A 13695-nucleotide genomic window follows, 5' to 3' on the forward strand; every position below is an offset into this window, starting at 1 on the left:
TTAGCGATCAAGATGTGAGGAACGTGCAACTGCTTCTGCATTTGGCCCCCATCCCATCGATAGCTTTTGAAACAAATTTTGCAAATTTTTTAAGGTTACAGGGCGTGCCTGCATAATATGTATAGAAAATTAGATATTAGATAAGAACATTTAAGATACATTAGTGTGTGTACTTGTGACACTTTCCTCGGGACAAAAACTCATGTAGAAAATTATGTCATATTCAAAACGAGGAGTAGTGTATCTAGAAGTATTGATGTCGGTTTTGTTGTGCAACTAGGGATGCCCAGAGAAGTTGCTGAGGCATACACAATTGCAAATACTGTGTGCCTCCAGTATTTATGCGTAATTTTTTTTTTCTAAACTTGGATTTTGGTAGTGAAATTTGCTGTTTTGTGCCAGAATAGAGTCCACATTTTTACATGTATATAGGAGATCATCTGGATGGACTTACACGAAGGGCTTCAATATATGGGGCAGTCGTCAGTATTGGCGGAATGAAGCTTCTCAGGAGGAGACAACCCCTGCTGCATTCGAATCACATCAAATTATGTCTGTTAAGTACAACAACCAGACCACCCCAAGGGACATAAAACCACTCTCAAGCTATCCGTTGCTTGGTCAGAGACATTTTTTACACAAGTTCTAAATCAATAAGACAATAACTATAGGAACGATATAACAATAGAAACACACAACAGCTTGGAAGATATGCTTACAAAGGTTGCTGGCTAACCTTGGATCATTGGACAGTATGATATAACATTGAATAATATTCTTCAAAACTAAAGAAGACGGTTCATCCTGCATCTTTTCAATTATGTCATTAAAAACCTTCATGATTGCACACCACTGGTTTGCAGGCTCACAGCAATACTGTAGTCCCTGCTCTTGCATCATTATTCTTGACATTATCCAAGATGCAATCTGTATAGCCATATACAAGTGTTCAGAGTGAGTTTAAAGAGCCAATTAACTATGGGTGTCGATCTATTTATATTTTGATGGTGTACCGGAATTGTTTCAGAATTATTTGTTCAGGTTCTTACTAGGACGATCAAGTCTATGCCATGCAATATAAACCTTATGATTTATATATGGCTGGGTAATAATGTTCATCAACACCAAAATATTAGATGTTCATCGAGTCGACTTGATATGTATTAATACGAAACATGGAGTATTAACTAAAAATCCCTTTTTCAATAAACACCTAGCAGAAACACTAGAAAGGGAGATTAATTTGAAATTTTTAGTAACCAAATTACATACTCTGTACTGTCTTACATGTAAGGTGATATATTGCAGTAAAAAATGCTTGGAAGCAAAAGAATGTTGAGTTCAAATTTTAATGGACACTTACTGATTGTGAAAGTTCGTTTCCATATTCTATGGATTTTAGACACAAAGGGAAGAGTCCTGATTCAAGCAAACAGTGAACAGCAACCTTTGTCGAAGGGTCGCCTACCTGCATAGTAGAGAAGATTCGGATGATATTTGGAGTAGAACCTTATAGGCATATCAGATCATATTAAAGCAAATTGATATGCAATCTGGTAAGAAATAATGGACATTTTCTTCAACTATTGTTCTGATTAAGCTAATTCATCTCAACATTGCATTCAATTCAGAGCTGAAACTTGAAAGGGCGGGTAGCAACTAGCAATGAGAAAATACTTCCAAATGGCTAAAAGTATAAAAAATTGAAGGTATCATGTATTGATTTAGAGTGGAATTGTACCTCTTTCAGAAGACCACCAATGACCCCCAAGCTCATTAGCCTTAGGTACAGGAATGGCTTGCTCGTTTCTTCAGTCTCCAAGAAAGGGTACAAGTAACGATGTATCTGAACTGCAAGGACAGAAGTAAGTTAATACAAGTCTGTCTACGATAAACCTTATCTAGCTCCTTAATTATCCTATTAAAATCAGTTAATAACAATATTTGAATAAGTTATGCAAAATCCTCAACTCAGAATATATGTAACAAACTTGTAACTTCAACTGAATCCTTGATTTCACCTCAGTGTCCTGTTTCTTTGGTGTTCACATAAACAAATGATACCAGCTTGAAATAAAAAGTGAATGCATTTATATATCAAAACACGTCAAGTTCGACAATATCTTGTGTGGTCTTTAAGTAGCAATATCAGACATCAAGAAATCAGCAAAAGTTATAGAATAAAATTAGCTTATATCATTTGGTGAGAAGAAGCTATAACTGTGGATACATCCAACTATGTTGAAGAAGACTAATATAAATACTGAATACATTAACAGAAACAAGTCACATAGCTTTCAGAAAGTGCAGAAAAATACCATTAAGGAACTGCATCTTCGTTTGAGGGTGAGTGGCAAAGCACTGCATTCAATAGAAAATACACTTTGATATTAGAGTTGCATACATAATTTTTAAGTACATAGAGTACCAGCTATGGCTCCTGCATAAGTAAAAATAAATTTGATGTATATAGATAATAAATTTGATAAGTAAAAATAAATTTGATAAGAAAAAGGTTTGAAAATTTGATTCCAATGACCATCATGTGCGGATTTCATAAATTGTATCAAGTTCTGATTCAGATGTGATGCAACTTGATCTTAAGGGTAGGACTTCTCTAAGATGTGTGACATAAAAGTTGCAGAACTTCCTTACAATGCCTATTTTCCAGATTTTTGGGTTTCAAAATTTCAAATTTCCAAAATATTTGAGATCTCCGCAAATCTTCTCATTAGTTCAATGAAAGATTTCTTCGGCAACTGACAAACAAGGATACGGGTGCAGAAGTGCTGGGTGCGTGGACAAAAATCTAATAAATAAATATAATAATATGGAAATTCGGGTGCGGGGGACACGACATATAGAAATATAGATTTTCTCTAGATTTCATGTTACATATATTCAATCTTGTTAAAAAAACCACAAACTATAAGCAAATTTAATCAAATGCATAATTTATTGATCTAAAACACAAAATACAGGTAAAATATTTTAATTTATGCAAAAATGAACACTAGCATAATACGTTTGTATTTAATAACAAAAACTGATACTTAATTTTAGGAAAGTAGGCGGTTAACAGAAATTTTGATTACAAATTGTGGGGAAAGAATCAAAATTAGGATTCAGGATCAATCCCCTGTCCGATGAGGGGATGTGCACGTCATAGTATCCGACACAAGGATCAAGGGATTCACAAACAAGTATAATCATTTCAAAAGACAAGAAAGAATAAGGATCATTAATCACGAAATATTGATTAAATACTATATAACTGGGGGACTCCGGACTTGAGAAGATCAAATATAACAATGTAACCTAGATACTGCCATTTTGGTTTAGTAGTCCACTTCAGTATTAAGATCTGAGGAAGAAACTCAAATCAAAACAGGGAACTTTTATTGTTAATGTTAACCAAAATTAGAAGTTAATAAAAAGAATTCACGACATGATATAAACTTAAGCAAGCTATTAAAACAAATACATTTAGTTTGATGAATGCAAAGCATTTGGTAGACCCAAGTCATTGTGCATACCGATAGGAGTAAGAAAACCGTACTGATTGACCGCCAAATGTGGAGGGCCAAATCTTAAATTCTTCCCTGTTTCTGTATTGATAAATCACATGTTAGAAATGAAATATACTATATCACCCAATAGACATTAGAACATAGAGTGTAAATAATTTGACTCTGCAGGCTGGACTACACTTTAAACTTCTAACAAGCAAACTTAAATGATACTATACAGGCATTTAGGTGAGTGAGTCAATATCATCATTTCTCTGCACATACTTATTGTTCTAAATAAAATATAAAACTACAAAATATCGAAAGAATCCACGTAAAAGTGATATTTCGTGCATACAATGATATATATTTGCACATTCTGACTGAAGATATACTTTCATAAATCAGACTGATTACAAATAAATATCGATCTATGTTTGTGTATGAACCACATAAAGAATGAAATCAAACGAATGAGTATATCTGGTTTACATAATCCCTGGTCGATTAAACCAGACTTTATGAAAATGAAATGACCAGCATAGACATCATAAAATCATGACAAGGCCACAATTTAACTTGTATTTCAACGTATGAATGCATAATTTAAACTCTTTAAAAAGTCAGATCTATTGTCAATTACTTCTAATCATAATTAATCATCAATCATTTCTAACCAGCCACGTTAAATAAGCTTAAACACAAAAAATGCATCCAATCATGTATTAAAAACATCATTTATGAATTTACAATTACAGATCAATTTATTTCCACCTAACAACATACACAAACAAACAAAAATGTACATAAAACAAACAAAAATCTTCATAAATGAAGAAAAATGATGGACCTTAATCTGAGTAAGAGATGAAATGGCCTTTTCGCGATGCTCAGGTTCTCGAAGCAACACAACCAAGTCCTCTACACTAGCAGAAGGCCAATCAATAGCTTTGCTAGCACCATCACAGGGACCATTGTTGTTAGCAGGTGCACCACCATTCGACATAACAGTGTTGTCAGCTTGTATCGGATCAGGATAAAGAGAGTCAGGGAGATTCAACATTGTTTCAGACAAAAACCCTAGATATGAACTGAACAAGATGGCTGCTGCTGTTATGTTGTGTAGGAAAAGAACACTGAACTAAAGATGCGGCAATATATTGGAGGCTGTAGGAATGAATATTTTTTCGGTATTTATAAGATTTTTCATTTTGCTAGAGTCACTGCTGTGTACCTAGGATTGGGTGCTGGACGTATCCTTTTTGCAGTTATTTGGAAACTGACCAATTGTTTTATTACACGTGGTCACAGGAAAAACAATTTCTAGGGGACGTTAGCGGTTCATGTATTCAACCTAAACCCACACTTTACATACCTCATTCTTACCTTTTACCTGTAAATTTGTAATTAAATATTTGTAAGATTTTTCATGTTTTGCATCAAATAATTTGGGGTAGTTTGGGAAAAAAAATTTGTTATGCTATATAAATAAGGTTGCCAAAAATTTTAAAATCTATGAGCAATCTTATACATGTATAAATTTATACCAATTGTTGTTTGTACCATTAGGTAATTAATAAACAATAATTGGAAAATATGATTTTTTAAATAACTTATATAAGTTAAATCGTACATGATGATAATAATGTAATTTCAACAGACATATATTTCAAGATACATAATGATATTTGATCGTATTCCTGACTTAAATAAACTCCAGTATTTTGCAGTTAATTTAACGTTAAAATCAATTTTTTTCCAACCAACTTGTAACAATCAATTAATAACTTTAGAAACGGCTATAAAGTTTATACATGGTATAAATATTTAAAAAATGAAGTTTTTTTAAAATTTGAAACCTAAATAATATGTTGTTTTAAAAATTTGCAGATTTTAATGAGAATTTCTAATTCAAGATCTCCAAGTAATACTAATATATGGAAATAATTTAAAAATTGTAGTAATTATTATTTATTCAAACAAAGTAATTAATAAATTATAATGTTCTTAATCACCTATGGAAGTAAAATCGTTAATGATAATATTTACGTTAATTTTTCAAAATACATAAAAGTGCGATTTCAATGACATTTTGATTGTATTTCATGGCATAAATGGAATCTATTATTTTGCCTTAAAATTTATGAAAAAGATAAATTTATTCCAGTTAATTTCAACTATCAATAGTTACAATAATTTTGGAAACAACCGTAAAAAATTTAGGTTTAACGGATATAAATTTTGAACTATACTAACATGTTTAATAAATTCGCAATTCGAACCTGAGTTTCCAATCAAAATTTGATGAATCCAACACATTATGTGAGGATTCTATTCAAATATTTCAAAAATCAATTAGTGTAGTACTTTGTATAGGATTAATGGTGGATTGATGGGTCTAATCGAGAATTTTAGAATATTACTTTTTATCATTAATTTACAATTTTTTTAACCTTCATACTCAAACCCGATGTAAATAATTGGGTAGGACGGGGGTACTCGTCAATGTTATTTTTTAATTTTTTTTTGCTTTTGAAATGCACTTTTTTTAATTTATTTGCTAATATAGATCTAGTGATAGATGGTACAACCCAGACTAAAAAACCCATGTGGTCACAAGACCTAAAATTAACGAGAACTCAACAGCCCAGTCTCACGAAAATTTTAACCGCTACCAATTCGCTTTAAAATCATGGATTATAATATTTTAAAGCAAGCTGTTAAAATCAAATATATTGATATAAATGAATCGACATATTTAATTTGGATTTCAATTTTAAAAATCTTTGACTTGTGTGTTATTCAATAATAAGTTCTTTTTATTTTAGTAATTGGCAGTTCGTAATCCACTTTTATTTTTATTTTTGCGATTTCAGTCTACATTATTTTCTCTGTCAACTTGCACCCCATAAAATTAGTTTCTCTTTTATTTGCACCCCGTTAATGACTTTCCATCCAAGAAAATAAAGTAAATTACTAACGAAAATAGAAGAAAATAAAGTAAATGTAGAAGTCTCTTGGTGTTGGAATTTGTAGTGGCTTGAAGAGCTGTCTGAGTTTGTTGAATGATATGAAAGAGAGTTGATTTGAAATGGTGCTCATCACAGTCTTTGCTAAACATCGAAGATGGAGTGTTTGTACTTGAGCTATGGCCTGCTTCTCCCCCTGTGTGCATGAAATCTTCTTCATCATCATCTTCATCCCCAAACTCCTCCGAACCACCAGCTGAGCTGGATAGTCAAATTCATCACCAGCTGTGAAGGGCATGGTAGTGATTGCATCCTTGGCCCTATGCATAGAAGCAGTTGTGTGCACGAAGTTGAGAATTCTCTCAGAAGCCACATTGTCCTGTTCAGCTAGAACTTGATAAGCTGGAACATGGTGAGTAAATGCCTCAGCTTTAAAAGAAACAGAGTCTAAGACAGCTTGATAATCTTGCTGAAATAGCTATTTCTTTTCAGCCTCATTGACATCCCTTAATTGTGTTCTAGAACAATGTTGATAATTTTATTATTTGTCCATATTTGTTCTTGAAGTTTCAGTAACTATTTTTTCTTCAGGAATTCAATTTTACCTAGTTTATTAACAGGTTTTTAAAATGCTTGCATAACGGGGAAGGATCTGTCATCAATATTCCACTTCAGTGCCTTTTTTACTTTTTGAAAACCCGTTATAAACATTAATGAACGAGAGACTTAAAGTTGTAGTTCATGTGCAATTTTTTATATTATTCCACCAATTATCGTATCATAATCTTTAATTTTTTTGGATTGTTATCTCTTGTGTAAGGTGTGCTCTCATAGATCTACAACATTAATGAACGATGAGCTTTTTTGAGTTTCAAGTGGAGGTGAACATATCTCTCATGCCATCCATCTCAAGGATTAATAATTTTCTCCCTTTATTTCTTCCTATTACTTTTATATTTGTCGTATTTTTCTCCTTTCATCTTCTCTTTTCATGGAATTTAGATTTTAGCCTTTACAATATGTTCTCCTGAAGGCATGTACATAATTTTAACTAAGATGAGCTTTTCTGAGTCTTTTGCAAGCTAGGAACAAGGTGATTGATTTTTATCTTGGATCAGAGTTACAAAATATATAAAGTACAAAGTGATTATTAAAGTAGGGTCTATTTATCAAGCTTCAGGTTGGATAGCGATCGCATTCTTAGCTAATCATCCCATAGGTAAAAAAGTTTTAGGCATCATCATCTTATCGGTCATGAACATTCACTACGCCATAAGTGCACATAGGCAACGATTTTTATCCAGCGTTGCACAAAAAGCGTTGCATTATCTATAAAATTTTCAGTTTATTGCAACACAACGGTGAAAGCGTTTCATTACATTGAAGCTACCATTGCTAATAACTGTTAGTGTTGCGCAGCATGCAACAGTAGAGGTCATAGCGTTGCATTAGATATTTTTTTTATTTAATAAATGCTGATGTGGAAAATAAATCTGAGGTGGCGTGCTAGGGACCCACGGGTGCTAACGTGGCATGTTGACGTGTCATGCCACGTCAGCGTGCTGACATGGGATTAGTGGGACCCACATGGGGGCCCAAAATGCTGACGTGGCATGTTGACGTGGCACACAGTGGGCCAACTTGCTGACGTGGCACTTCAGGCGTTGCATTTGCTTTCTGGTGTTGCAGTAGGTTATTTAGTGTTGCGTTAGTTATTGTACTATTTTTAAAATTTATTTGTTATATTCATGTTATAATTTTTTTAAAATAATTTTTAATTGATCCAACCGTACAAATTTTGTTTCCTACTAGTTTTAGATATGTGTAATTTTTTTTTTAAAAAAAAAAATTTATATCACATGCTTTTTTAATAGTCAAACCCCGGTGCACACAGGTTCACATTACGTAGTCTTGTTCCGGGTGGTGATTCTATTTTTTTAAAAGTTTTGTTCAACGATCCAACCGTACGGATGATGATACCTACTAATTTTAGAGATGTCTAAATGTTTTTTAAAAAAATTAAATTTTATATTGTATGTTTTTGTAATAGTCAAATTACGGTCAACACGGGTTCCTATAACCAAGACTTGTCCCGAGTGGTGATTCTATTTTCTTGAAATTCTTGTTCAATGATCCAACCGTACAGATGATGTTACCTTCTAATTTAAGAGATGTTTAATTTTTTTTTTTAAATTTAGATTTTATATCACGTGCTTTTTTAATAGTCAAATTACGGTCAACACGGGTTGCTGTTACCTAGTATTGTCCCGAGTGATTATTCTATTTTTTTTAAAATTCTTGTTCAACGATCCAACCGTATGGATGATGATACCTACTTATTTTAAAAATGTGTAATTTTTTTTTAAAAAATTTTGATTTTATAGCATGTGTTTTTATAATAGTCAAATTACGGTCAACACGAGTTCCTATAACCAAGTCTTGTCCCGAGTGGTGATTCTATTTTTTTAAAATTCTTGTTCAACGATCCAACCGTACGGATGATATTACCTACTAATTTTTAAGTTGTGTAATTTTTTTAAAAAAAAATTAGATTTTATATCATGTGTTTTTATAATAGTCAAATTACGGTCAACACGGGTTCCATGTAGATTCTTGTCCCGAATTATTTCTATTTTTTTTTAAAATTCTTGTTCGACAATTCAATTATACAAATAATTGTTCCGATTAATTTTATCATTGTCGTGTTATTTTGACATATATTTTACATTAGTTATATAATTTTCTTATAATATTTTAAATTGTAAATATTTAATAAAAAACTAAAAAAATAATTAAATGATGTTGAGACACAAATCTGCACACTTTCCCAGGCCAAAAAATTGGGCGGCTATTTCCCCCTTAACAAAAATTCACTCTTTCTCTCTAAATCTGAGCTGATACTTGAAAATTAAAATAATATTAAAATAATTTACAGAAAAGCAACAAGATATTTATCAAAATAATTAAGAAATTATGATTGTAAAGACTTAATTAAGTCAAGGCCCAGCCCGTTAACAGACAAGCCCTAAAAATTTATCATTTTTATATAAAACCCTAACAAACATAAATCATTAGCAGTGGCCGCCTCGTCTTTTAACCCCTCTCTTCCCTCAGATCTTCACACCCCTTCTCACCTCCACCATCCTCTCCTCCGCTCACCTTCTTATTATATTCTCCTACACATCTCGATCCGAGATGTGTAGAAACAATCGAGAAATCAACAACCTAATCCGTACAACACGTTTCTCGAACCGCCTTCGTATGCTGAAGCAATATTTTGATCGTTCGATGGAGAAGATAGCAACAGAGGAAGTGGAGTCAACGGTCATGATTTGTTCGCAACTTCGACTTCACATTCCGGAGTGAAGTATGTGCGAATCACGGTTTCGGATCCTCAGAAGGAGCAAGACGTGTCGAATGGGAAGTTGCCGTTGGTGAGGACCACGGATGTGGCGTCGAGAATGTTGGATGGGGCGGTGAAGTTGCCTTGGCAGTTGTTTGGGAGGGAGAGTTTGCAAGGGAGTGCATTGGATGTGAATGAGGTTGTGTTGCCTGCGAAAGGAGGGAGGGATTTGTTGAGGATTTTTAAGGAGTTGAAGCAGTCAGTTACGAATGATTGGGGTGCGGTTAAGCCACCGGTTGTGGAGGAAGATAAGGAATTTTTTGAGAGGAAGGGTAAGTTGCAGGATTTCGAGAATCAGATTGGTAATGCTTCTCAGCAGGTCTATTGAACTCTTTTGATGTAAATTATAAATTTTGAGTGCTTTGTTTGTCGGTTTATATAATTAGTAATGTTTCTCGATTCAAATATGTATTGATATTTGTTTGATAATGCTGATCTAGCGAGACCATTTTGAGTTGCGACATCTCAGACTTGATTGAGCTTAAATGTATGTTAATCAATTTCCTAGCTCCATACAATAAAGGAAATATCGATATTTGCCTCGGTGTTATATGCAAATTTGTAATATTTATTACTGTCATGTAGTTGATTTAGGTATTAATAATATGTATAATGAAATGGGAAGTATGCTATTGACATGAAATTAAAGCTCAACAAGAAATTGGGGAGACGATGGGGCAACTGGGGTTGGCTTTTGTCAAGCTAACGAAGTTTGAGGCGGATGAGGCAATGTTCAACTCTCAAAGGGTGAGATCTGCAGACATGAAAAATGTGGCTACTGAAGGGTTTTTTGCACATAAACGCAGCAAAAACGTAAATTTAATCTTAAAAAGAACCGAAACCCTCCGCAGGATCCATGCGAAAAAGTAATATTTAATTCGTAGTTCAGTATGTTTACCTTAAGAAGCTTTACGTTAATAGAAAGATGGAGGTCTTTAATAGCGATCCAAGAACGATGAACGGAGATGCTTAGCAGCTGCTCCTCAAGTGTGAAGCACTCCACCGGTATCCACCAAGAAAACGATGTAATGAAGGAGGATGAGATGGAGAGAATTAGGGTTTTGTGAATCTTTTTGGTTAAGGCAAAAATAGGGTTTATAATAGTATATTTATAGGCATAATTTTCAGCTGAAATTTTTTCCATAAAATATTATTATTATTAACCCTTTAGTATTCTCACTAATAATTAAAACACCTTTTAATTATTAATCCTTTTTCTAAATTCTTTAGAAATAATTCTCTCACTTGATTTAATTTCCAAAAATTAAATTCTTAATTAATAATATTAAGAATCTTTTCTTAATTAATTTATAATCAATTAAATCTCATTTAATCAATTATTAAATTTGCCAATTAATTATTTATTTCATAAGTAAATAATTATCAGCCATTATTAATTAATTCCTCCACCATTAAATCATTCTCTTTTATGGTGTGACCCAATAGGTTCAATATTAAGCGGGTAGTAGAAATAAATAATAATAAAACTATTTTATCATTATTTATATAAATTCTCTAATTCATTAAATATGATTAATAAATTAATCATATTTATTCTACATCGTGAGGGATACTTCTCAGCATATCGCGACTATCCGGATAATATGAATTCACTGCTTAGAATACCAAGAACCTATTCAGTGAGTAGTTACCGTACAATTAATTCCTTCTACCCTGCAATATCACGATTAAATACAAGGCATGGAACTTGTGTCAAGCCTATCTTATTTAATCACTTGCTTTCCCATTCACTATGCTTAGTTCTATTTAATGTAAATTAGAAACTCCTTTCTAATTTCATTCACTCTGGCCAGAGATTCCTGAACTAACATAAGTGGATCAGCATTGAACATTCTCTTCCTATACTGGAAGGGGTAGATCCTTTATTGATCATACACTATCTTCGTATACAAATTCCTATACCCAGTAGAGCCCTTATAATTGAGACTAAGAACTAAACCAAAACATAGTTCAGTGTACACAAGATGACTATGATGACCTCAAGTCTAAGGATACTTGTACAACTATCACTATGTGAACAACTGCTGACACGTGAGTGAACTCCATCAGTTGTTCAGCTGTGTGAGTCATGTTCAGTGAAATTATTCTATAATAAGCACCTACATACTAGCTATAGTGTCACCAACAAATGTCTATGAGAACAGACATCCTTCATAATGAAGCAAGCATAGTATGTACCGCATCTTTGCGGATTATTAATTATCAGTTAGTAATTCTACGACCAGGAACTATTTAAGTTTAGAGTTATCATCTTTTAGGTCTCATTATTATGATCTCATCACAATCCATAAAAAGCTTTACTCTAAACTGTGGTATATCTTATTTAAACATTTAAATAGATAGAGCCCGTAATAAAAACAAAACAAGCCTTTTATTAATATCAATGAAATCAAAACATATTACATAAAAGTTATTCCTAAATCCTCATACATGATTGGACTTAGGACATATCTCTTTCAGCTACTGCTGCTGTCAAAGCTAGCAGACTCTGTCGGGAGTTGAATGCACAAACTGTCGAGCATCTGGTAAGTTAGTGGATTATTGTACTTTCCCAGACTTGAATTGCTACCTTTAATCATGATCCTTTATCTTTTCAAGCATCTTGTTCCCCTCGAAGTGCTAGATATTTACAGATGCTCTATTCTTATAATGCAGGATAAGCTTCATGACCATCTTGGGGTGATGTTGGCAATTAACAATGCATTTTCTGACCGCGCGAATGCTTTGTTGACGGTGCAAACCCTTTTATCCGAACTGGCCTCCTTGAATGTAAGGATTGAAAAGCTTGAAGCTGCTTCATCAAAGATTTTTTGTGGTGACAGGTCTAGAATTCGCAAAATAGATGAGTTCAAAGAACTGTAAGAGTAACAGAGGAAGCTAAAACCTGTGCAGTCAGAGAATATGAACGGATCAAGGTAACATGTTCTTCCTTCTAGTGCATGTATTACCCGAACACTTCAGAAATTTTAGTGACACCGGTTATCCATAAATTCTTTAACTAGTTTTTGAGCTGAGATAATATATTCTTTAAGTAGTTTTTTATTCATCCAATAACAATCATTATGAAAAAATAAATACAATAGGAGGGTATTGCACTAAGAAAAATAGTTAATTGTGTGTGTCCTTAAGTGGATATTAGAACTATTTCTTCAATTGCTTTATAAAGTAAATGTGCATAAGCTTCGCCCTTGCTTGAGTTATGCTGACAAATTAAAGATAAAATAATTATTCATTCTGTTGAATTGGATCTTGATATTCTTATAAATGAGCACTTAATTTTTTACCAAACAAAATATAGTTAGCAGTACATAGTCACTCAGACTTATTGCTTAGTATGTAGCATAATAAGCAACGAAGAGTTAAGCACCTCAGATTTTTAGAAGCAAGCAAGAAAATATAATAGCATGAAGTATTTAGCAAAAGTATACAAAGTAATTAACACAGAAGGCGCATAAATGTGCAACACTGAGTATATAATAGAAGCGAAGTCGGTCATGAGCAATGGGGTCACCAAAATCAATCCCAGTAATCATTATTTAGAAATACTGAATATAAGTTCTAGGGTCTATTATTTGATTGTGGCTACCAGACTGTGGTGGTATGTTATGGATGTTACTGCTAGCGACATGGGAACGTAGAGTATATCCGTGTAGTCCCTTAACCACTTTTCATGGTTCTATTCAATTAGATAACAAGGCAACCTGGGTTACATGAAGCTTCCTATCTATACTATGACATTATTGTTAATTCTTATTCTAAACTGTATATTTGTGTTGTATTTGCAGTGCTTTCC

General features: G+C 33.0%; 1 protein-coding gene across 1 annotated transcript; it reads right to left on the reverse strand.

Moving 5' to 3' along the window:
• On the reverse strand, positions 1 to 4572 carry LOC141720290 (cell differentiation protein rcd1-like). Its single transcript, XM_074522634.1, has 7 exons — positions 4360 to 4572; positions 2319 to 2361; positions 1742 to 1851; positions 1364 to 1468; positions 737 to 927; positions 455 to 527; positions 1 to 108 (listed from the first exon to the last, which is right to left on the reverse strand). Exons 1-7 carry the CDS (start codon positions 4570 to 4572, stop codon positions 1 to 3), a joined length of 843 nt encoding a protein of 280 aa, XP_074378735.1.
• Between the last annotated feature and the right edge of the window lie 9123 nt (positions 4573 to 13695).

Source organism: Apium graveolens, chromosome 4 (assembly GCF_009905375.1).
Source record: "Apium graveolens cultivar Ventura chromosome 4, ASM990537v1, whole genome shotgun sequence".
In the NCBI taxonomy this organism is placed as follows: Eukaryota; Viridiplantae; Streptophyta; class Magnoliopsida; order Apiales; family Apiaceae; genus Apium; species Apium graveolens.